A 23,891-nucleotide genomic window follows, 5' to 3' on the forward strand; every position below is an offset into this window, starting at 1 on the left:
CCTGCAGCCCACAATAGCAGTGTCGTCAGCAAACTTTTGCACGTGGCAGGACTCCGAGTTGTATTGGAAGTCTGATGTAAGTTGGCTGAACAGGACCAGAGAAAGTACAGTCCCCTGCGGCGCAGTTCCCGAAATGCACATACTGAGGTCTGTCTGTAAGATAGTCCACCATCCATGACACCAGGTGTGAATCTACTCCCATCTCAGTCAGCTTGTCCCTAAGGAGCACAGGTAGGATGGTGTTGAAGGCGCTAGAGAAGTCCAAAAACATATTAATAATAATTTATTAATTTATTAATAATTTATTAAGATCTTGTTTTCTTGAAATTATGAAATAATTGTATCTAACATTTAATATTTAGCTTATTGAAGCCACGCCCTGTTTGAAATGGCAGAAGAACAAAACTGTATTGATCAGCGCGTCACATTTTTGTTCAATCAAGGGCTGATGCAGACTGAAATATGTTTATGCCTTAGTCTAGAAAATAATAACGTTAGTGTCCGTCGTTTAACAAGACGGTTAGCGAGGCTTCAGCTGTATAGGAATCGCAATCTAAGCAAGCTTAATGCCAAGAGCAAAGGTTAAGTTTTGTTTTCTCGGGATCGCGATAAAACTATTCCAAGAAAGAAACCAAATTTTCATTTTCTCAACATCTCGATAAAATTAGTCTGTTATCTTGAGAAAACAAAGTTCGTTTTCTCAAGATCTCGATAAAATTAGTTTGTTATCTCGAGGAGACAATTGAAAAAAATAACGATATTGCACGTCCTCTCTCGGCTTCCGTACTGTATAATATACACACCTATACATAGAAGTTGCTCTCTTGGAAAGTAGATGCAATATGATTGGAAAGCAACTAATGCAGTTGCCTCACGGCATCATGGCCACTGGATCCAGAGCTGAACAATTAAGATGGACTTGACATCTGAGCCACAGTGATGAACACTGTGGAACATCTAAAAACTTGCTGAAAGAGAAAACTAAAGTTGAAGCCAAAGATGATATGTCAATACCTGCAATATTTCCTCAAGGCATTTCTGAAATTGACTAGTATTTTCATGCCAGAAAAAGGTCTTTCCTATGTGGACAATAAAAAAGCACATGACATGGTCTCAAATAAAATGGCCCCCAAAACCCTGTGTGACATGACATTCACATACATATAGTAGAATTAGGCCCTTTATTAGGTACACCTACTGTACATAATATAAAATAAACCCCCAATATACTTTCAGAAAAGATTGGATTTCATAAGCAAGGACTTAGGAAAATTGTTGATAGTCCCCATGCGTATGTTGATTCCAATTTGTGACATACCTGTTAGCTCACTGCGATTCTCTGTTCTGTATAGTTAATTCCAATACATCCAACAGATGCTGCTTTGAGATCCGGTTACTGGAAAGGCTACTACATTAAGTTAAAATCGGTGTCATGTTCATACAATTAATTCACCTAAGCCTTTCCCATGGTCTTGGCATGAAGCATTATGCATAGATTTTTAACCTGTTTCTCTTGTTCATGTCTTGATGAAAATGCCCATTCACAGATGGATGCACCATTGACATGAAAGGATGCAGTTGATCAAGAATGATGTCCGCATATCTTGTGACATTCAAGTATTGCTCACCCTGTGCCAGGGGACCCAAACAGTGACACAAAAACACAACCCACACCATTATGTTACTTCTGCCAGCTGCCATCATTGTCACCTAGCAGGGTGGATCCATGGAACCATGAGATTTCCTTTCTATCCTGGTTTTCTAAGCAACTTCTTAATGGCCTCATTTGATTGGCTTTCTGAGCATTCTGTTTGCCAGGGAGGTGTTTATTGTGTGTATATCACTAGATGATTACAGAATGCAACTGTTGCACAATCTTAATTTTCAAACTATGAAAACATGTCTGCTGGGTAACTGTCAACTCTACATCAACTTATATGAATGAGTGCAAGTACCTTGAGATGGGTCAGGGTTCCATCTTGGGTGGCTTATATTGTTGTGTCAGCTTCTTCTCAAAAGTTCCAGCTCCCCCAGTTTTATTGTTGAGTTATGCTTCTTCTGCAAATGCATGAATTTGAAACTTTCAGATTATCAATGGATGGAGAACACTCAATGATGTTTATTTAAGTCAAGTCAAGTCAGTCAAGTCAACTTTATCTATAAAGCACTTTACTTACAACAGCCGCTGACCAAAGTGCTGAACATAGGCTAAAATAAATTTTAAACAAAACAAACTAATAAATAAGTAGATAAAATACAATTAAATAAAACAAATTAAAACATAGTAAAAAACAACTAAACAGAGTTAACACAGAGTAAAATCAACTGCTCACACAGGATCAAACGACAAACCAAAAAGATAGGTCTTAAGAGCAGACTTAAAAATGGGCAGTGAGGAGGCCTGTCTAATGTGGATCGGCAGTGAATTCCAGAGCCTTGGAGCCACAACAGAAAAAGCCCTATCCCCCCTGAGCTTTCGCTGAGTCCTAGGAACATCCAGAAGCAGCTGACCAGCTGATCTGAGTGAGCGGGAAGGAGAGTGCATATGCAGCAGCTCAGCGAGGTAGGGCGGAGCAAGCCCATTTAAGGACTTAAAAACAAATAAAAGAATCTTAAAATGAACTCTGAACTGAAGAGGCAGCCAGTGCAGTGAGGATAATATAGGTGTGATGTGCTCATTCTTTCGCGTGCCAGTTAAAATGCGTGCAGCAGCATTTTGCACCAGCTGCAGCCGAGACAGGGTGGACTGGCTAACACCAACATACAACGAATTACAATAATCCAATCGGGTTGTAATGAAGGCGTGGATTACTGTTATAAATTGATCTTTGGAAAGAATGTTTTTTATCTTCGCCAAACGTCTTAGCTGAAAAAAAACAGATTTCACCACCGCACTGATCTGACCGTCCAGTCTAAAATTCTCATCTACCCTAAAACCCAAATTTGTAATGACAGGCGTATTGTGCAAGGGGGCCCAAATCCACAGGAGCAGAAGTAGAAAAAGACCCACTGGTGCCCCCAGGACCAAAAACTATAACCTCTGTCTTATTTTCATTAAAACTTAAAAAATTCACTGCCATCCAAGCTTTCACCTCTTCTAGGTACATAACCAACATTTGTATGGAGTAAGCATCCTTGCGTTTGAGGGGTACATATACTTGAGTATCGTCTGCATAACAATGGAAAGCAATTTTATGCTTTCTAAGAATAGAGCCAAGAGGTAGGAGATACAACGAAAATAGCAAAGGACTAAGTATGGAGCCTTGCGGAACCCCACGATAGTGAAGCAGAGGAAGATCTAAATTCATCCAGCCTCACTGAAAAAGATCTGAGTCAAGTACGATTTAAACCACGCCAAGGCAGTACCACGAATGCCCACACAGTGCTCCAGACGAGATAATAAAATACTATGATCTATAGTATGAAAGGCAGCTGCTAAATCAAGCAGAACTAAAATCACATAATCCCCTGAGTCTGTTGCCAAAAAGATGTCATTAAAAACCTTCAGTAATGAGGTTTCAGTACTGTGAAATGGCTTAAAACCAGATTGAAAAACTTCGAGTACATCACTTTCATCTAAAAAGGCTTTCAATTGAATATACACACTTCTCTCCAAAATTTTGGAGAGAAATGGAAGCTTGGAAATCGGTCTAAAATTGGATAGTACAGTGGGATCTAGGCTTGGTTTTTTGATCAATGGTTGCACTATGGCATGTTTAAACAAATTAGGAACTATGCCTGAGGAAAGGCTACTATTGATAATAGCAAGAACAGATGGTCCTAAAACAGAAATAATCTCTTTAAAAAGAGAAGGTGGGACAACATCAAAAGAAGAACCTGAGGGCTTCAATTGACCAATAATCTCATATAGACAGGATAGAGTCACCGGCTCAAACTGATAAAAAACAGCAGAGCAGGGGAGAACGGCTAAGGAGTCATAAACAGTGAGAGGTATATGAGCCCTAACATTATTCACCTTATCCACAAAAAAGTGCAAAAGTTTCTCACATGTCTCAAAAGAGGGTTCCATACAGGTATTCTGTGGAGCATTTAAAACCCTATCTATAGTGTTAAATAACACACAAGGCTTATGACAGTTTGACAGAATAATATTTGACATGTACGCTCTTTTGGCGTCTTTCACAATAAACTGATAACGACGCCAGCAGTCTTTTAATATTTGAAACGATACATGCAAATTGTCCTTTCTCCATTTGCGCTCAGCTCTTCGGCACTCGCGTCTGACAGCACGAGTTGTGTCATTCAACCAGGGCTCGGATTTCATTTTAGGCTGTCTGGTTTTTAATGGAGCCACAGCATCTAAAACAGTTCGGCAGGTGGAATGAAACCAGGAGCAGAGCTCCTCTGTATCGGAGGACATAGATTCAGGAAGATCACATTGACTAAACAAAGCAGAAAAATGTACAGCAGTGGATGGATTAATGACACGACAGCGCCGCGCAGAAGCGCGGGGTTTACCAGCTTTACAAGGCAAGGTGATGTCAAATATTACAGGCTTATGATCTGAAAACACTGTGTCCAAAATTGTCAAATTCGCCACAGAAAAGCCGAGCGATAGGACAAGATCCACCATGTGCCCAAGTTCATGCGTCGGTCCAGACACCCACTGCATAAAACTAAAAGAGTCAATTAGACTTAAAAAGTCCTTCACCATCGGTTTATCAGGACAGCATACATGTATATTAAAATCTCCAAGAATAAGGACTCGATCATTTTTAGGCACAATTTCAGCCAGCAAGTCTGAGAAATCATTGAGAAAGTCCTTATTATATTTAGGAGGCCGATAAATCACAGCAAACAACACTGGGAGCGAGCAACCTAGCTCAAATAAACTCAGTTCAAAGCTAGAAGGAGAAGATGATAAAGAAAGCTCTTACATGTATATTTATTAAGAAAAACAGTTGCAATTCCTCCACCTCGGCCTGATGTCCGAGGAGAATTAAAGTAAGCACAGTCCATAGGTAAAAGCTCTGAGAAAACGCTGGACTCACCAACATTCAACCAAGTCTCCGTCACACAAAGAAAATCCAGTCCATTGGAGATGAAGAAATCCTTAAGAATAAAAGTTTTATTTGACAGGGATCTAGCGTTTACCAGACCAATCCTGGCAGGAGCCGGTGTCATCGGGGCGCCTGCATTCCGAAGAGGCCGGCGAAGAGGCCGCAGATTTCCCAAAACCGCTCCGCGTTGTCGGGGGTGGGAATAGTAAGAACAGCTGGGCTGTGGCAGCCGGGAGAACTCCTCCGATCGGGCCACAGGTACCAACCAGGTGTAAGCAGGATCCCAAAGATGTCGGGGAGAAAAGAGGCAATAAACGCATCTGAATACAATCAGAGACCTGGCAGAGAAGGCCTTCAGCCTCACCAGCCTACCGCTGCGTTTACCCCTGCGACGACGGCGCCTCCTACAGTAAGGTGGAACTGGAGCACGACGGAGAAAATCGGGAATGTCCGACAAAAGCGATGGCAAAGTTTCCTGGGCACCATCATAACACTTTTCCTCAGGAAAACTTCGCAGTTCAAAAAGAGTTTGGCGATCATACACCAGGAGAGCATCAACATCTAGGGCAGCAAAAGTCAAAAGCAACTCAAACATAACCAGAACTGGCAAAGCAAAACGGCATGCCACACACACAGGCGCCATCTTGATTCCCCAATCTATCTACACCACATTACTCTGAATTATTAGTTTACACTATATGGCCAAATATTTGTGGACACCTGATCATCACACTTACATGCGCATCCTAAGACTGTGGACAATAATATGGAGTTTACTGCCCCTAATATACTCCCTACACACACACAATTTTGAGGTTATAACAGCCTCTATTCTTCTGAGAAGGCGTTCCACAAGATTTTGGAATGTGTCTATTGGAATATACACTCACCTAAAGGATTATTAGGAACACCATACTAATATGGTGTTTGACCCCCTTTCGCCTTCAGAACTGCCTTAATTCTACATGGCATTGATCCAACAAGGTACTGAAAGCATTCTTTAGAAATGTTGGCCCATATTGATAGGATAGCATCTTGCGGTTAATGGAGATTTGTGGGATGCACATCCAGGGCACGAAGCTCCCGTTCCACCACATCCCAAAGATGCTCTATTGGGTTGAGATCTGGTGACTGTGGGGGCCATTTTAGTACAGTGAACTCATTGTCAAGTTCAAGAAACCAATTTGAAATGATTCGAGCTTTGTGACATGGTGCATTATCCTGCTGGAAGTAGCCATCAGAGGATGGGTACATGGTGGTCATGAAGGGATGGACATGGTCAGAAACAATGCTCAGGTAGCCCGTGGCATTTAAACGATTCCCAGTTGGCACTAAGGGGCCTAAAGTGTGCCAAGAAAACATCCCCCACACCATTACACCACCACCACCACCACCAGCCTGCACAGTGGTAACAAGGCATGATGGATCCATGTTCTCATTCTGTTTATGCCAAATTCTCACTCTACCATTTGAATGTCTCAACAGAAATCGAGACTCATCAGACCAAGCAACATTTTTCCAGTCTTCAACTGTCCGAATTTTGGTGAGCTCGTGCAAATTGTAGGCTCTTTTTCCTATTTGTAGTGGAGATGAGTGGTACCCGGTGGGGTCTTCTGCTGTTGTAGCGCATCCGCCTCAAGATTGTGCGTGTTGTGGCTTCACAAATGCTTTGCTGCATACCTCGGTTGTAACGAGTGGTTATTTCAGTCAAAGTTGCTCTTCTATCAGCTTGAATCAGTCGGCCCATTCTCCTCTGACCTCTAGCATCAACAAGGCATTTTCACCCACAGGACTGCCGCATACTGGATGTTTTTCCCTTTTCACACCATTCTTTGTAAACACTAGAAATGGTTGTGCGTGAAAATCCCAGTAACAGCAGATTGTGAAATACTCAGACCGGCCCGTCTGGCACCAACAACCATGCCACGCTCAAAATTGCTTAAATCACCTTTCTTTCCCATTCTGACATTCAGTTTGGAGTTCAGGAGATTGTCTTGACCAGGACCACACCCCTAAATGCATTGAAGCAACTGCCATGTGATTGGTTGATTAGATAATTGCATTAATGACAAATTGAACAGGTGTTCCTAATAATCCTTTAGGTGAGTGTATGCCCAGTTTGCCAAAAGAGCATTTGTCTTTGGTCTGATGTTGGATGAGAAGACCTGGCTCACAATTGGCATTCCAGTTCATCCTAAAGGTGTTCAGTTGAGTTGAGGTCCGGGCCCTGTGCAGTCCACTTAAGGGGCCACAATTCTGATAAAATTGAAAAAGACTCTCCTCAAACTGTTGCTGCAAAGTTGGAAGAGCACAATATTCTAAATTGTCTTTGTATGCTGCATCATTAACAGTGACCTTCACTGGAACCAAGGGGCCAAGCTCATATCCTGAATATCAGCCCTCCTCCAAACTTTAAAGCAGGAACTATGCAGTCTGAAAGGAAGTGTTCGCTTAGCACTGATTCGTCTACCAGACTGCCAGATAGTGAAGAGCGATTCATCACTCTGGAGAACATGTTTCCACTGCTCCAAAGTTTTACACCACACTAGCTGACACTTGGCTTTATCCATAGTGATCTTAGGCTTGTGTGCAGCTGCTCAGCCATGGAAACCCATTTCCATGAAGCTCCCAAAGCACAGTTCTTAAGCTGATGTTGGTTCCAGAGGCAGTCTGAAACTCCATTTTGAGTGATGCAACAAAAGATGGGAGATTTTTACATACAGTACTATGTGCTTTAGCACCTGCTGGCTCCACGCTGTCACTTTGTGTGGTCTGTAACTTCGTGGCTGAGCTATTGCTGCTCCTGGATACTTCTATTACTGGACACTTCTATTTCACAATAATTGCACTTACAGTTGACTGTGTCATATGTAACCAAACCAGAAATTTCATATACTGACTTGTGGAAAAAAGGGCTTCCTATGGTAGTGCCACATTTAAACTTACTCATCTAATCAGTATGACCCATTCTATAGCCAATATTTGCAAATCGATATTGGATGGCTATGTGGTTGATTTTATGCAATGCACATAGTGTATTTTAAATCACTGCCTACATAACATGTAGATGAAGAGTATTGATTTAGAGAGCTGTGGATCAATAAGACAGCCCACTGCAGCAAATAACCGCCGACTCTGGTCACCTAAAACTGTGTAACAGGAACCGGTCAAGCTGCTGATAGATCATTAAATGGATAGCCGTTACCGTTGACAAATGGAAATTTATTGTGTTTTACTCTGCAAAACATACAGTGCAGTGTACTAATTAAACACTTTCAAATATACACTTGTTTATTTCGTAAGACGTAATTAACAAAAATTGTAAAACACAAAACAAAACGGACAGACACCTGACCGTAATGTAATAGATGGCCACTCGTGAAAGTCATGCCCAGGATCTAATAGAACAGCAGTGGAAAATCCGATTCATTTTATTGAGCAGTTTCTCCTTCGATTGCTCTGAGATGATCTTGACAACATCCACACACAGATCGACTTTGGTTTAACAGGCTGAAAAACAATCACTTATGCCCGTGAATCGCCGCCTAATAATTTCAAGTACGAAAATACAGAATGAACTAACTTTCAATTACACGGCAATACAGCATTGTCACTGAATCAAGCTTAGAAGTAAGAAAATATTTTTTTACCTTTAAATTGTTAAGGAGCTACCAATCGCTGCTTACTTTCAGCCCTTGCACTCCGCTACTTGATTGGCTAAACCACTTGCCGCCCCGCCTCCTCGTCCCTTCTACGTTCCACTAAGTGGGCGTGGCTTATCTTTCGCTGGTTTCAATTGTATATTTTTTTTTCTTTTCTGGTGTAGAAGCGGTGGGCGGCTCAGGAGAAAGGATCTCTGTACGGAGAAAAAAAAAAAAAAAAGGTTGTAGCTGTGATTCCAGACGCCACGTCAAGGTAGAGTATTAGTTTAAATGTTTTATCGGTTATCCGTTTCGCTTCGGTTTAAAATGTGCCGAAAACAATTGGAGCTGTCATGTTCTGTCAGTTGAGGCTTGCGGCTCAGTCTCGCATCCTTTGAAGCGCTGATAAGACGCAACACGCAGCCTGAAACCGTATACAGTTGCCCCCGCCTTTAGAAACAGTGGCGGGTTCCAAATTTTTCATAATGTTAGGCCAAAGCTATTTTAATATACATAACGGTGAGAAAAAAGGTTTCCGACACATTTTTCCAACGCGACGTAAATAAGTTTAGTTACCCAAACTAATTCCTTGCCTTATAGTACAAGGAAAACTCAGATCGTTGATGTGTGCAAGTGTTAATACGAACTCTTGACCGCTTTAAGGCCAGAAAAGCCTCGATTTTCTTATCAGTAGTTGAGTAAATGCCAGTTCTTGCCACTTGCGTCAAGAGAAGGACTTGAATGGTTTGTGCTATCTGTTGCAGATTACTTAGCTCGTCCTGACTTCCATTCTTCTCATTATCATGTTGCCGGCTTCTGAGGAACAAATCCTATTTAGTGGGTGTGTTGAGCGTGACACACGTTTTAAGTGTTAAGGTAGCATTATCACTTCCTGAACTTGGGTCAAAGCTGCTGGGTGGGTGAAGGTGCATGAGACGAGAAACTAGACGCTAACACATTAAAACGGTAATTTGTTTGCAAGAGGAGCCTTCAGCACTTAGTAGCATATACGATCTAGCGAAGTGGTTCACTGAAATGACCTTTTTTTTTATTTAAATAAACTTCATCGATCGTGAGGTAGCACAAGATCGCAAATGCCATAAAACTAATTGCTGTGGATCGATTGCCATCGTCTTTCTCAAAAAACATGTGGCGCTCGTCGCCAATAAATATCGGAGCAGCTGCTCGTCTTGCCTGACCTCGAATGCTCCCCAGTTCACCTTCTGACCGAGCTTTATTCCAAACTGTAAGTGCAGCTACATGAATGGGCAGAATTTTTATAAACTAAAACGAGGGGCAGTCTAAAAATACATAACAGGTAACAGTGTTGATCAGTAGCATTCATGTCATTTTCTGTCCGAAATAGGATTATAATGTCTGTGTCAATGAAGTAAAACGTGTGTTCTTTATGCACAGCCTTTTTTGGTGCTAACTTTAAATTTGGCACATAGTTTTTTTTAGCACAAGTTATGTTTTTCATGTAAAACTTGAGCATTGTCCAAGCCAGCCTAGGTTGGGTCATTTTGTTTCCAGAGTTGTTTAATGCAATTAAGGGCTCTTTGCACCAGAAGGAAAAAACAAGAATATTGTAAACAAATGATTTTTCCAATATTAGCAGTAGTTTATGTACTTAATGCAACCACTTTAAGGGTAATAATTTAAAAAAATAGTAATTATTTTTTCACCTTTCCAGTTTCCCTTCCCGGCAAGGTCTGGTAATTCAGCTAGTACAATACAACACAATTTATTTTTGTATAGCCCAAAATCACACAAGAAGTGCCACAATGGGCTTTAACAGGCCCTGCCTCATGAAAGCCCCCCAGCCTTGACTCTCTTTTTCCCTTGTAGGGAAAAAATGGAAGAAACCTTGGGAAAGGCAGTTCAAAGAGAGACCCCTTTCAGGGTAGGATGGGCGTGCAGTGGTTGTCAAAAAGAAGGGGGTCAATACAATACAATATACAGAACAAATCCTCAGTACAGAATAGAAATAAAAATATTACAAGTACGGAGCAGAATTTAACAGTAGATGATATCACATAATATGATTTGGATTTGTTTAGTATCCTGGAGACCTCAGCCATCAAGCTGCCTCCCCCTATTGACCCATTCTACTGCTGAAACAGTGCTGGGCCAGCCAATCCGATGAAAGGACCCCTCTACCCGACGATTCCTGCGATCCTCCATCAGGGATGACTTTACCTTAGGCAGGCAAAACAACTTGGCAAGTGGTCCGTGGCACCAAGTGCCACATTTGAGTACTGAGAAGAGAAACAGAATAGGTGAGGGTTAGTAATAAATTATAATTATCATATTACTTATGTTTTAGTGCTAATGACTAACAACAGAGATGCAGTCTGTACAGTTAATCAGCAGCTCTAGTCAGGGTGTGCTAAACTGAAGTAGCGAGTCTTCAGCCGGGATTTAAAAGCTGAGACCCAAGGGGCATCTCTTATAGTAGAAGGCAGATCATTGTGCAGTTTAGGAGCCCTGTAACTAAAAACTCGACCTCCCACTGTTATTTTATTAATTTTAATAAAATAGTACTGTATTCTAGTACTGTATCAAAGTATCCATACTTAACCTCTTCCCTGTTAGCTAAACAACCCAGAGAAATCACCAGTGTTAAAGTAATATTTTGAAGTGTATCTAGCAGTGGCACGGTGGATAAGGCTTTGGACTTCAAACCCTGAGATTGTGGGTTTGCATCCCACCACTGACACTCTGTGGCCCTCAGCAAATCACTTCATCTGCCTGAGCTCCAATTGGAAAAGACTAAAAGAAATGTACCCAATTGTATCTCAAGTGTTTAAAGTTGCTTTGGATAAAAGCATCAGCCAAGTAAGTGAATTGTAAAATGTACCTATCAGAAAATTCACTTTCACCTGTTATTGTTGCAACTATAATTGTAAGGTTGATGTTGATGATTTTGTTGTGAACATTTTCGAACCTGCGTACTTAATTGAGATTTGTGGGAGGCCGGTATGTAACCCAGCGGCATCGTATACCAGACAGGATTCAGTCCTGGATAAGTTACCAGTCCATAATGCACAATAACCAAGGCCTTATTTACAATCACCTAACTTAACATATATGATTTATGAATATGAGAGGAGATCAGGAATAACCAGAGAACAACCCACAGAGATATTAGGAAAAGGCCACACAGACAACAACTTAAGTCTGTGATTCCAGCCCAGGACACTGAATCTGTGAGGCAGCAGTATTACTTAACATTGGCTACTTCCAAGAGAGATAGCAAAAGTCTGCTTTCACACTCAACAGCCTTTGTTAATCAGAAACAAACTACTGACATTCAGAGTTAAGCTGAGACCTGGATGGACTGAAGCTAAAAAAATTGCAAAGATAAAATATTGATGGAGTTAAGGAAAAATGAATGAATCGGACATCGAGATGCATTAACTGGTGAGCTACCATACAAGCTTGATGGACTCCTGTCGTAAAGTGCGTTTCACAGGGAGAATTAATAGTGATAAAGACTGTCCAGGGGACTTTTTTTTTTAAAATCAGTGGTTCCCAACCTTTTTTTGGCCATGCCCCACCTGGGCCTCTCTAAAACCAGGATGTCCCCCAGTGTCACATATACCTTATTCTTATTATTACCTATTCAAAAAGTGAACTCCTACTCACATGGAGGAAGCCCTTAATGTTATTAATGTGGTCTAAACAAGCTTCCAAAGAACATGGAAACAAACGAGGGAAAGGACAGGTGAAGTACTGACAAAGAAATCACTAAGAAATTGATAAAAAGAAATGTAATATGAAAATACAGCAAATAAAGTTTTGAAAACATATTAGAGACGTGATATTCATAAATATAAAATAACTTTAATGACAGCTTTTTATGTTATTTTGATTATTTTATATTTTTGTTTTTCTGCAAAATTTTGTAATCATTGTTTCAATTCATATTATTTTAGTGGTAAAAACGATTTCTAAGTAGAAAAACCCAAGTCGGTTGTAAAATCATAAATTAAAGGGTTCTTCACCATCCCTTCTATGTTTATATAAATATATAAATGTCTCTGTAGAAAAAAAAAAAATAAAACACATCATTTTTATTTTTTATCATTAACAGTGAATTTCTGTTTTTTTCATTTTATAAATTGTTTAACATACCTAAATTCTCAACTTGCCCCCCTAAAAAATCAGATTGGCCCCCAGTGGGGCATGTGCCCCATGTTGGGAATCACCGCCCTAAATGATGAAAATTTTGAATGCAAACTATAATTTGAAAAGGAGATCGCTGCAGATAGAAATGAGTGGAAGAGCAACTGTTGAAGACTTGAATTGAAATAAAAAGGCAAAATGAAAAGCATGTGAAATGGCGTTATTCCAGGTGTCTCTTTGTTGAGCTACTGATGGCTTGTCAGCTTGGTGAAACTGATACTTTAATTGTGAGCCTGCACTGGCTGAATAGTTTAAAGTAAAGTTCAAGAAGCCTTTGAGGTGAGCAGTACTAAGATACTTTACATTTAATGTTTAATAGATTTACAGAGACACATGTCTGTGTATTGTAAGCGTAAGTAAAGGACCTTTCGCAAGTTTACTTTTGCACAAATAAATAGGTCGCAATAACTAAACTGGCAATTTTGTTTTTTTTTTTTTACAGTTTAACTTCCTAGTTATTAAAGTGTTTCTTTCTCGCAATATTTATATAATGGGATCATACCGGGGGAGTAAACTGTAACTGTTGCTAAATGAAGAACCCCCCCTTATATGTGCATGTATGCATATATTATACTCTTTGGGTGTGTGTATGTGTATATGAGGGATGTACAAAAAAATCTTTAACTCTGTTTATTAAGAATTTAAAAAACAAATTACATCACTTTTCTACATAGTCACCTTACTTTGCGATGCAATTTTCCAAGCATCATACCAGCTTTTTAATGCCCAATTACTACTCCTCCTGTCTTCACCGTTTCCAACGAAAATACAAAACTTCAGAAACTTTTTGAACGTCCCACGTATGTGTAATTCTAACGTGTGTACTGTAATATTTAAGATCTTAGAATGTCACATTATATTTTTTAAATGCAGTGTTTCACATATTAGAAACTGTGGGTGGATTCAAGTGGATATTTAAGAGTAGATAGACCCTGTTCAGAGTTGATTTATTCCTTATTCCTACTATTACTGTCTCAAGTGACACTTCCCCACACCTTGTCCAAGTTTCATCAGTCCAAAGACATGCAGGTTGGGTGGATTGGGTGGATTGGTAATGTTAACTTGGCCCTAGTGTGTGTTTGTGTGCAAGTATGTTTACCTTGTGGTAGACTGGCATCCTGTCAACTGTTTGTTTCTGCCTTGTGCCTGATGCTTGCTGGGATAGGCCTGAGCTTCCCTGCATCCGTGCTCAGAATAATCAAGTTTGGATAATGGATAGATAGGTAGCATATTGTTTGTGACAGTAAATTGTCCGTGCAGGATTCCGCATAAAAGAAGACATTTTAAAACTGCCTGTGATTGTATCTTTCTCTACCTACTGTATCTCCTCTAGCAGGATCGTGTAGTAAGGAGGGGTTTATTGAGAATGTTCTTTGCTTATACGTCCCATACTGTTTTTTACTTTCTCGTATAGGGAAAGTATTGTTTTTTTTATTTTTTTTTTAGCATTTTATTGATTTCATTCAAATCAAACAACATTCTATATAAGCAAGTCAGATTTTACAAAACTAGGTTCAACGTTTTAGACTTCACGGACTTTCTTGTATACAAAGTACAAGGGAAAGTATTGGAATCATCCAAAAATTCCATTTTGAGATTTTGATGAATCTCAACGTTTTAGACCTCCCTGAGTGTGAAAATACCATTTTTGGAATTATTTCTGTGTGTCTGTCTGTCTGTGTGTTTGTGTGTAAACACAATAACTTGAGTACGATTTCACTTAGGTCAAAATTTTGCATACAAGTATTAGGTACAGAATGTAGATTTCTGTCAACTTTTGGGCTATTTCCGTTAACCGGAAGTGGTACGATTTATTCAAGTTTAGTTTTATAATAATTGCTCAATATAGTATACATTTGATTTGTTGTTAATGACTCTTTAATGTACATAATATACAAATATAATCATTGTCTTGCAGTTTACTCCTCAAATATCCATCCCCATATCTGAGTATACAAGAAAGTCGAGGGGAGACCACTCCTGATTTTTTGTTTTGGTCTTGCAACCTTGACCTCTTGTGGACAGCATTACTGCTTTGAATTTATTTGCTCTTCTTGTCATTTCTACAGGCATCATTACATTGTAGGTTTTGCTTCTCTATTGTAACATTTCTATTTATAAATGAAGAAAAGCCTTAAACACCTATAATCTCTGCTAGGTCCCAATCTTTTTCAAATAAACTATTCAGTCAACAGATTGCTGGTAGCATGCTGAGCATAAATTCTGCATAGAAATGATTAAGAAAACAAATCCTTATAAGTAAAATGCTCTACATTTTTCCAGATGTCTTTGTTGAATATTTCTTTTTGCTTTGCTTATTTTTTTTTAACTTGGAGTAACTATTTACTGCTGATTGTTCTGGTTTTGTGCAATTTGGAAGGAGCTTGAGGTATGTTTAATGTTAGTTAACAATTTGAGGTATTAAATTATTGTCTAGTGAGTCAGTCTGCATTATTATTATTACTAGAAGCATAGACTTAGGTTTAAGTCATAGTAACAAAATGAAAGATCTATAAAAACGTCAGTTTTGTGCTAGTCTGGCGAGGTCCACCACGTTACAGTAGAGGTTCATGTTGACTAATTTCTTAATGAGGGGGTTACACTCCGCATTAAATGTGACGTCTGCTTTTCCACACTGTCTGCAGATTCCAAATGACCTTGTAACATGTAACTTGCTGTTCTAAACTATTGTATTTAAGATCTTTAATCTCACAGATAAGGTTGCAGGGCATGACATATGGGTAAGTAATAATAGAAAGAAGTAGCTTATTTATTCTTGTATAATCCTGTTTCCAAGCAGCGTGATTGAAGGTATTGGTTTCAATCCTTAAATTGAGTGCTCTCTGAAGATGGCTAGGAGACTAATTCATGCCAGTGCTGAACAATTCTTAAGTCACTTTTTCATGTTAATAGCATCAGTCCTTGTGCCAGATCTAAATAAGTTCAGTCGTACATAACAAATGTAATTATCAGTTTATGAAGGGATTTGCCTAGGTGGACATATTATTGGTTATTTAGGTGTAGAATGAGACATAAGCTCAAATGTTTGCAATAGTAGTCAATCCCCTGACTTTGACACTGTAGAGTATTTGCACTTTATAGTTTTATTTATTGCACAGTGATCCCTCGCTATATCGCGCTTCGACTTTTGCGGCTTCACTCCATCGCGGATTTTAAATGTAAGCATATCTAAATATATTATATCACTGATTTTTCGCTGGTTCGCGGATTTCTGCGGACAATGGGTCTTTTAATTTATGGTACATGCTTCCTCAGTTGGTTTGCCCAGTTGATTTCATACAAGGGACGCTATTGGCAGATGACTGAGAAGCTACCCTATCAGAGCATGAATTACATATTAACTAAAACTCCTCAATGATATACGATATGCTTCCCGCCCGGTGCTTGATTGTTTGCTTTTCTCTCTCTCTGACATTCTCTGCGCCTGACGAAGGGGGTGTGAGCAGAGGGGCTGTTTGCACAGAGGCTGTTTGCCTAGAGGATATGGACGCTCCTCTAAAAAATGCCGCTTTATCGCGGTGCTTCGGCATACTTAAAAGCATGTATTGATTTTTTGAGTGTTTGCTTTTCTCTTGTTCTCTCTCTGACATTTTCTGCTCCTGACGGCGCTCCTTTGAAGAGAAGATCTATTTGCATTCTTTGAATTGTGAGAAAGAACTGTCATCTCTGTCTTGTCATGGAGCACAGTTTAAACTTTTGACTAAAGGGTGTTATTTCATGTCTAGAGGGCTCTAATAATGTTAACAGTGTGGGAGAGTTTATAAAGGCTTAAAATATATAAAACTAACCATACAAACATATGGTTTCTACTTCGCGGATTTTCATCTATCGCGGGGGGTTCTGGAACGCAACCCCCGCGATCGAGGAGGGATTGCTGTATATTCATTTGTTTATTGTAGGGCTGAGATTTCGTCCCACCATTGTATACCAAAATAAAGATCTAACATTCTTCTTCTTCTTCTTTCAGCTGCTCCTGTTAGGAGTCACAATAGTGAATGATCTTTTTCCATATCTTTCTGTCCTCTGTTGCCCCCATCACTTTCATGTTCTCTCTCACTACATCCATGAACCTTCTCTTAGGCTTTCCTCTTTTCCTCTTGCCTGGCAGCTCTGTTCTTAGATCCCTTTTCCCAATACACCCAGCCTTAAACATTATGAAATAAAAATGTATTTTAGGTCCAGTCCAGTGAATTTTGATGTAATTTTTTAATAAAGTTAAGGTTTTTATTAATACTAATTGCAAATAGTATCATTTTAAGTGACCATAGATACTCTTTGACAAAGACAAATGTCAACAGAAAAGGTCTATTTCTATAGGTTGCTTTTTGAAAACTATATATACTGCTTTTCCTGGTGAAACAAAGAGACAAGAGGAGATAATAATAAATCTTTGGGGCTCCACGAAGGCTAACCCTATATATATATATATATATATATATAAAATGCAAGGTATAGTGCGTCGAAAAAAAAAGAAACATCATGATGAAGCAAATCTCTAGAAGGATAGCTTTAGGTGGTGTTGCTTCCGGTGATGAAGGTTCATGGCAGGAAGAGGTGGGTCCAGGTGGGTGGAAACCGGTAGTGACAGAGATATCATTGTTGTCAATATTCTGGTCTGCAAATAGAGGAAACGCCATTAGTTGATAGCGCCCTCTGGCTTTCTGGTGAAAGATTACAATTATCTGAGCCCTTAAACTGTCCCCAATGCGCACACATGTGACGCTTGTCTTTTATCCTCTGCCTTGTCGGTAACTAAGCGTTCAGCTCCTGATTAGATAGAAAAAGTTGTGCCTGTGCTGCGTTTAAATCTTCCCCTTTTCTAATGGCGTAGTAATCTGAAAAACACTTATTTTTTTTTAATGTATCAATATGCTTAACACTTTTACATATCAGAAGAATATGAGTATCACTACTGCATAATTTGGTTTGATTTACTTTTTTATTTGGTTAGTATAACTTGCGTGTAAAAAAGCCTGTTATAATGGGAGAAAACGTGTTGTTGTCATCATGTCCATCTTGCTGTCCAAATGAAACGCCTCGGATTCCATTGGACTAATTTCATTGAAATTCGGTTGTACATTAATTGTTCAAGCAAATTTTTTGGAAAAGTTCAGTTACTACTGAGCTATCTAGAATAGAGTATGTTGTATACTGCATATATTTCAAATAAACAAAAAAATATAACAATGGTGTAGCTGCACTTGTTCAAGGTTTCCAAAAATCTGCAGCTTCAGTTTATTTCATAGAACAACTGAGGCAGTGAGTGTGAGGCATGAGCAAATAATTCCAGTATTCGATGTATCTTCATATTTGAAAGGTAGAGTAAAACTCATAGCACAAATAGTTAACACATACTGTATTAGTGTTATTTTAAATTTGAATGAACAGAAATGTAATATAAATGTCAAAAAGATATAAAGGTGCTTGAAAACACTTGAATGTTACACCTATGTGCGTTATCTGATTTGTTTATTTGTCTCGTGTTTCTTTCAAGAAAGTCTCTCATTTGTACCCTGTTTATGCTGAGCACAGTCCTCCTCTTGGACTGTATTTTGAAGAAAATGGGTTAGGATAATAAATAAATAATTTATTTGACTATTAAAATATGGACATCCATCAGTGGCAAGGTAAGTGTATATTCAAAATATAACAGCTTTGTCCAGTTTGGAGAACTTGATAATGATCAGAGCATTTGCAACTATAGTATCTGTTCAAATATCTGTAGTAATACAAGCTTTTCATTCTTCTTTCAGAATTTTCCAAGTCAAGAGTGACAGCATGAATCACTCAATAATAACTAATAACTGTATCATCATCATATAAAATTGAATGCATATATTTTGTCGATTTCATTCTGTTGAGATCTAGTTCTGCCATAAGATTGAGAATGGGGATGTTGGAAAACTTAGTGACATTACCTACGTTTTAAATAATTTGTTTCTAACAGTCAATGTTTAACTTTGTTAATGCCTCATGCAGAAAATATGTTTGGTTTGGAAACTTAGGTGAATTGCTGTTTCTGTTGTGGAGAAATCTTCAGAAAAGACAAGCGGAGTCTTCAGAAAGGCTGTCAGAATTTAAGACTTTATTCCACAGCATAGAAAACAATTGCAGGGCACATAAAGCCTGTCTCAATTCATGAAGTGGTCCCTGAGTGTCCAGAGAGCCCCAAATATACAGGTAAAATTCAGTTACAACGAATATATTTACAACGAAAATATCATTACAACAAAGTATTTTTATGGTCCCGACAGTTTCCCCATATGACACGAGTCTATAGAAATCTTGTTACTACGAAGTAAATTCAGCAGATACTTTCATTACAACGAAGTGACCAAAACACCTTGAAATGCTTGAATGAATCATCCACAGAGCAGTTAGTTCTGTGGTTGCAGCTCAGTTGTGCACAACGATCTCCAAACAGAAACATTGTTAAAAAAAAAAATAATAATAATAATTCTTCGGACTTTCCTTGCACTATTTTTTTTTTTTTTGTTTTTGCTGTTTTTTTTTCGGTGGTTTTCAGTGATACCTTTTGCTTATTGCTCGTCAACATTTGAAAAATCTCCACTGGAATTTAACTCATTGTCACCCTCCTATAGAAACAGCTGACATGAAAAAACAATAACAGTTCATATTGGAAAACAAAAAACTTTACATTTTTGCAGCTCTCGATTGCGGCAAATAGAAAAAAGACGTTGCCATCGACACTGTCAACTTTCTTGAAAGGCCAAGCAAAAAAAAAAAAAAACGAAAAATCTCGGGTTGCAAATGTATACGAACTGCTGTATTTTAAGATGCCGAAACAGCATTTTTTATGTGGTTCAGTGACCTATTAATGCGGCACTCCTTCACGAAAATGTGAGGTTTCTAAACTCTCTTGGGACCTCCGTCAACAGGACACTACGCTGAAGAGCGTCCCGAAGTGCGATCACTACGTCTGTGGAAGACTGTTTATCTGTTGCCGGGGAAACGGCAGGCTCACAGCTCTGATGCGGCTCGGCACTGAAGCAAACAGAAATGATCTCGATGGGTGATGCAAGGAACATTGTAAATGCAGTACACAGGATTACTTGGCAACCAACCTGGTCGCAACCTTGTCTGACTGCTGTGTCTGTTTATAGGAGAGTGGCAGATCACGCTACAATAAATAACCATGCTATTCCTGTTTCAAGCTGAATAAAGCTGGTGTTGCTAAAGTACTGAGACCGCCTCGTGTTTTGGGGCATAAGACAGGGACTTATAGCGCGACCCCGATCTTTTAGGATTTGCTTCTGTGGCGTTTCATTGCACCACTGTGAGCCTGCTGTTGCCCTGCCCCGGCAACGGACAAACAATCTTCCACAGACGTGGCCATCGCGCTTGAGGACGCACTTCAGCGTGACGTTCCCATCGGGTGGGCAGGGGGGGGGTGATCCCAAAAGAGTTCAGAAACCTCACAGTATGAAGAAGAAGAAAAGGATGATTCCACTTCTGATTGATAACTGTGCTGCCTACAACATGCTAATGTTCACGTTGAATTCCTCCCACCCAATTGCACAGCAGTGCTTCAGCCATTGGATTTGCACCCTGAAAGTGTATTATTGCAAGGAAATGCTTAGTGAGAAAAATTCTCGTCAGCATAACTTGTAGGCAGGCGGAGATTAAAATTAACGTGAAAGAAGCTATTGAAATGATTGCAAATGCCTGGACGCGAGTTAAAGAAAGCACTATAGCAACAAATACAGAATCTCATTACAACTAAATTTTCATTACAACAAAATATTTGTTTATGTCCCTGGCAGTTCGTTGTAGCAGAATTTTACCTGTATTGCAATTCTTATCTCAAAATGCCTCCCTCCCAGAGTAGTTTCCCAACATCTACTATGTAGAGTTTCCCATGATGTCCCCACTCAGCACTTCTACCCATAACAATCACCTCATGTTTCAGACCTTCTCATAACAATATTCTTGCCTCTGAAGACATCCCCAATATAGTCTTCTTCCCAATAAACCTTCCCATAACAATATTTTTGCTGGCAGGACATATTTGCCATCTGGTGATAAACCTCACCTCGCCTCACCTCCCTTCATTCTTACGGCCTAATCCTGAGCTGTTAAGATCGATGGCCTTTCATTGTTAATCAATTTTTAACTTAACAATTAAGTTGAGATCAGAAGGGCCCATGTATGAAAACTGGACTGCCTAATTATAATTCAATAAATGATTACTTGTTACACTAGCATCCTGTAAGGCTAACATAATAGGCAACTGTGCCAGTGAGCAGCAGCACCCAGCTTCACTGATAAGGTCCAAGCTGCAAACAACAGTGACACAGTGCTTCACTGATAGAGAGAAAGAAGGAAAAAGACAAGCCTTTAACAAATGCTTCTTTAAGCTCACTCACATGTGCTTTTGTATCTTATTATTATTATCACTAAGCTTTATAAAGAAATATTGCCATATAAACTTAAATGCTACTGTAAAACATATAAGTGTGTGCTAATATAAAAGCCCATGAACGCAGACAGCAGCACTGTTAAGTCATGGCACACAGCCGCACAGTGGTCTGACAGAGGCCAAGCTACTGCTTACGTCACGGCATATGTTCAGGAAAAAGTATCCTAACTTACCGCAATCAACTATTAAGCCCCTATTGTGTTCAAAATAATTAATATCTTAATACATTGTGTTTTAATTTTATTGCCTAAAGCAGGGGTCTCCAACACATCGCTCGCAACCCCTTTCTAAGTAGCTCTCCAAAGGGTTAGTGAATCCTACATAAATTTGAAAACTTGATTAGTCAAATTAGGGGTGGGTGATCTTTCCAAAAAAATCATGTCACGATCCTTTTAGCACAAAATCACGATCCACAATCTGAATTGCAATCTATCCTTTCAATGTGCCATGCACTTAAGAGAATATCCAGACTCAAACTCATCAAGACCTAAGTAACACTTTATTTTAAATATCAAACAAAGTTGAATTCAATTGTTCTCTCGTTCGCTAGCTAAGTGGAGTTAAGGAACACTCCCCAAAGCTGGAGAGTGAGTGAGCAAGGCCCCTCTCCCCCCCTACCCGTTGTTTGCATCTTGGATTCGCACTAGTAAATCGGTACCGCAAGCGAACTATATGATACATAGCGAAATCGGAGAAGTCGCAAAATCAACTGGAATGTTCAAGCAAATTATAGAAAAAAACCCAATCTAAATTCGTTAAGTTGCTTTCTTGTGAAAAGCGGACAGACAGACAGACATTGGATTTTCTATATTATATATTAGTAAACCTTTAAAATAATCTGCAGTTAAAGTCTCAACAGCATTCTCAGTATTTCTGGAGCGTAGTAGAGCCAGATGACTATAAGAATCTTCACCAAACAGCTCTGAAAATGTCTGCTTTGTTTGGGTCCACATACCTCTTTGAGTCTGACATGAATGTCATAAAATCAAAGTTCAGAACAAGACTGACAGATGAACATTTAAATGACTCCATAAGAGTGGCCACACTCCACCATACACCTGCCTCTCTTGTTGACTCCATGCAGTGCCTGTCATCCGACTAACTAAAAAATACATCACACATGCAACTGGACACGTGAATACTCATGTGAAGTGAAAAATGAAAAAGTCATATCTGATCGGGGAGCTCAAGAGACTGAGTGAGGAGTCTGAGTGTCTGGGCTTGCATGTGTCCTGGATAAAAACCAAGATCCAGGCCTTTAATGACATCTTGGGCACAGCCATCAGCAAAGTGTGTGCTGTCTGCGGAGAGAGTGTTGACCTTGTTGAGAGGTTTACTTACCTTGGCAGTGACATTCATGTCTCTGGTGACTCTTCCTATGCAGTCCGTAGACAGATTGTGGCCCGTTTCCCCGAGGGTGATCTGACTTTCAGGATCTACATTGTTGATGTTTTCATTAATTTCTTGGCGCTGGACCCACTGAAATAAACAGCAAGTACAGCAGCTTGATTCCCTGAGTAGGCCTGTTCATGACAAGACTTAAAGGATGCTTGACATGCTTTAATAGAGTATTCAGCCTTTTTAATGCCGTGATGTGTTTTCTTGTTCTGAAAGTTTTGGCCTTTTTTTTTCCCCTTGCAACACATTTTTTTTTTTATCGCTGTACTTGATTTTTACAAATGTTTGCTATATGTTTTTGTTCATTTACAAACTACTACTTTTTTAACAGATCAGATGATGCTGTCTAGGCTTAGAGTGCTGTCCAGGCCATGTGCCTGTGCTTGCAGAGCTGTGCACACAAAAGAGAAAGGAAAACCCTTGATGCTAAATCCAAGAACAAACAAGGTGAGTAGGAATGGGACAATACTTGGTTTATGATTCTTAGGGAACTGATTGTAGCTTTGTAACATCTTTCCAGTGAGTCTCATGGTAGTTAATATTTGTTCTCTCTCACAATTTTCATTTCGAATCAGTGTTGAGACCTGAGAATTCCTTATACCTTCACATACAGTCATATGAAAATTCTTTGGATTTTTGTTTATCATTGGCTGAGCATTCAAAAAAAAAAAGGGTGGAGTGCTCTCTCAGGGTTGGGGGAGAGATCCTGCCCCAAGTGGAGGAGTTCAAGTATCTCGGGGTCTTGTTCACGAATGAGGGAAGAATGGAGCGTGAGATCGACAGGCGGATCGGTGCGGCATCCGCAGTGATGCGGGCTCTGCATCGGTCTGTCATGGTGAAAAAGGAGTTGAGCCGTAAGGCAAAGCTCTCAATTTACCAGTCGATCTACGCTCCTACCCTCACCTATGGTCATGTGCTATGGGTAGTGACGAAAGAACGAGATCGCGAATACAAGCGGCCAAAATGAGTTACCTCCGCAGGGTGTCTGGGCTTTCCCTTAAAGATAGGGTGAGAAGCTCGGTCATCCGGGAGGGGCTCAGAGTAGAGCCGCTGCTCCTTCGCATCGAGAGGAGTCAGATGAGGTGGCTAGGGCATCTGATCAGGATGCCTCCTGGACGCCTCCCTGGGGAGGTGTTCTGGGCACGTCCAACCGGGAGGAGGCCCCGGGGAAGACCCAGAACA

General features: G+C 39.7%; 1 protein-coding gene and 1 long non-coding RNA gene across 6 annotated transcripts in view; one reads left to right on the forward strand and one right to left on the reverse strand.

Moving 5' to 3' along the window:
• Positions 1 to 215: 215 nt before the first annotated feature.
• Positions 216 to 9,921, reverse strand: LOC120527230. Its single transcript, XR_005633293.1, has 4 exons — positions 9,239 to 9,921; positions 8,672 to 8,877; positions 1,956 to 2,058; positions 216 to 251 (listed from the first exon to the last, which is right to left on the reverse strand). It is a non-coding gene; the product is annotated as an uncharacterized LOC120527230 (long non-coding RNA).
• Positions 8,856 to 23,891, forward strand: part of me2 (malic enzyme 2, NAD(+)-dependent, mitochondrial) — a 74,510-nt gene continuing 59,474 nt past the window's right edge. For 4 of the 5 annotated variants that reach the window (XM_039750403.1, XM_039750401.1, XM_039750402.1 and 1 more), the window contains exons 1-2: positions 8,856 to 8,936; positions 23,041 to 23,156. In XM_039750403.1, the coding sequence (XP_039606337.1) occupies positions 23,046 to 23,156 (111 nt within the window). In that variant the 5' untranslated portion in view covers positions 8,856 to 8,936; positions 23,041 to 23,045. Of the gene's footprint in view, positions 8,937 to 18,594; positions 19,052 to 23,040; positions 23,157 to 23,891 lie in introns of those variants that run through there. The other variant, XM_039750400.1, reaches the window with a different exon arrangement.

The sequence above is a fragment of the Polypterus senegalus genome, chromosome 4 (assembly GCF_016835505.1).
Source record: "Polypterus senegalus isolate Bchr_013 chromosome 4, ASM1683550v1, whole genome shotgun sequence".
NCBI classification, from domain to species: domain Eukaryota; kingdom Metazoa; phylum Chordata; class Cladistia; order Polypteriformes; family Polypteridae; genus Polypterus; species Polypterus senegalus.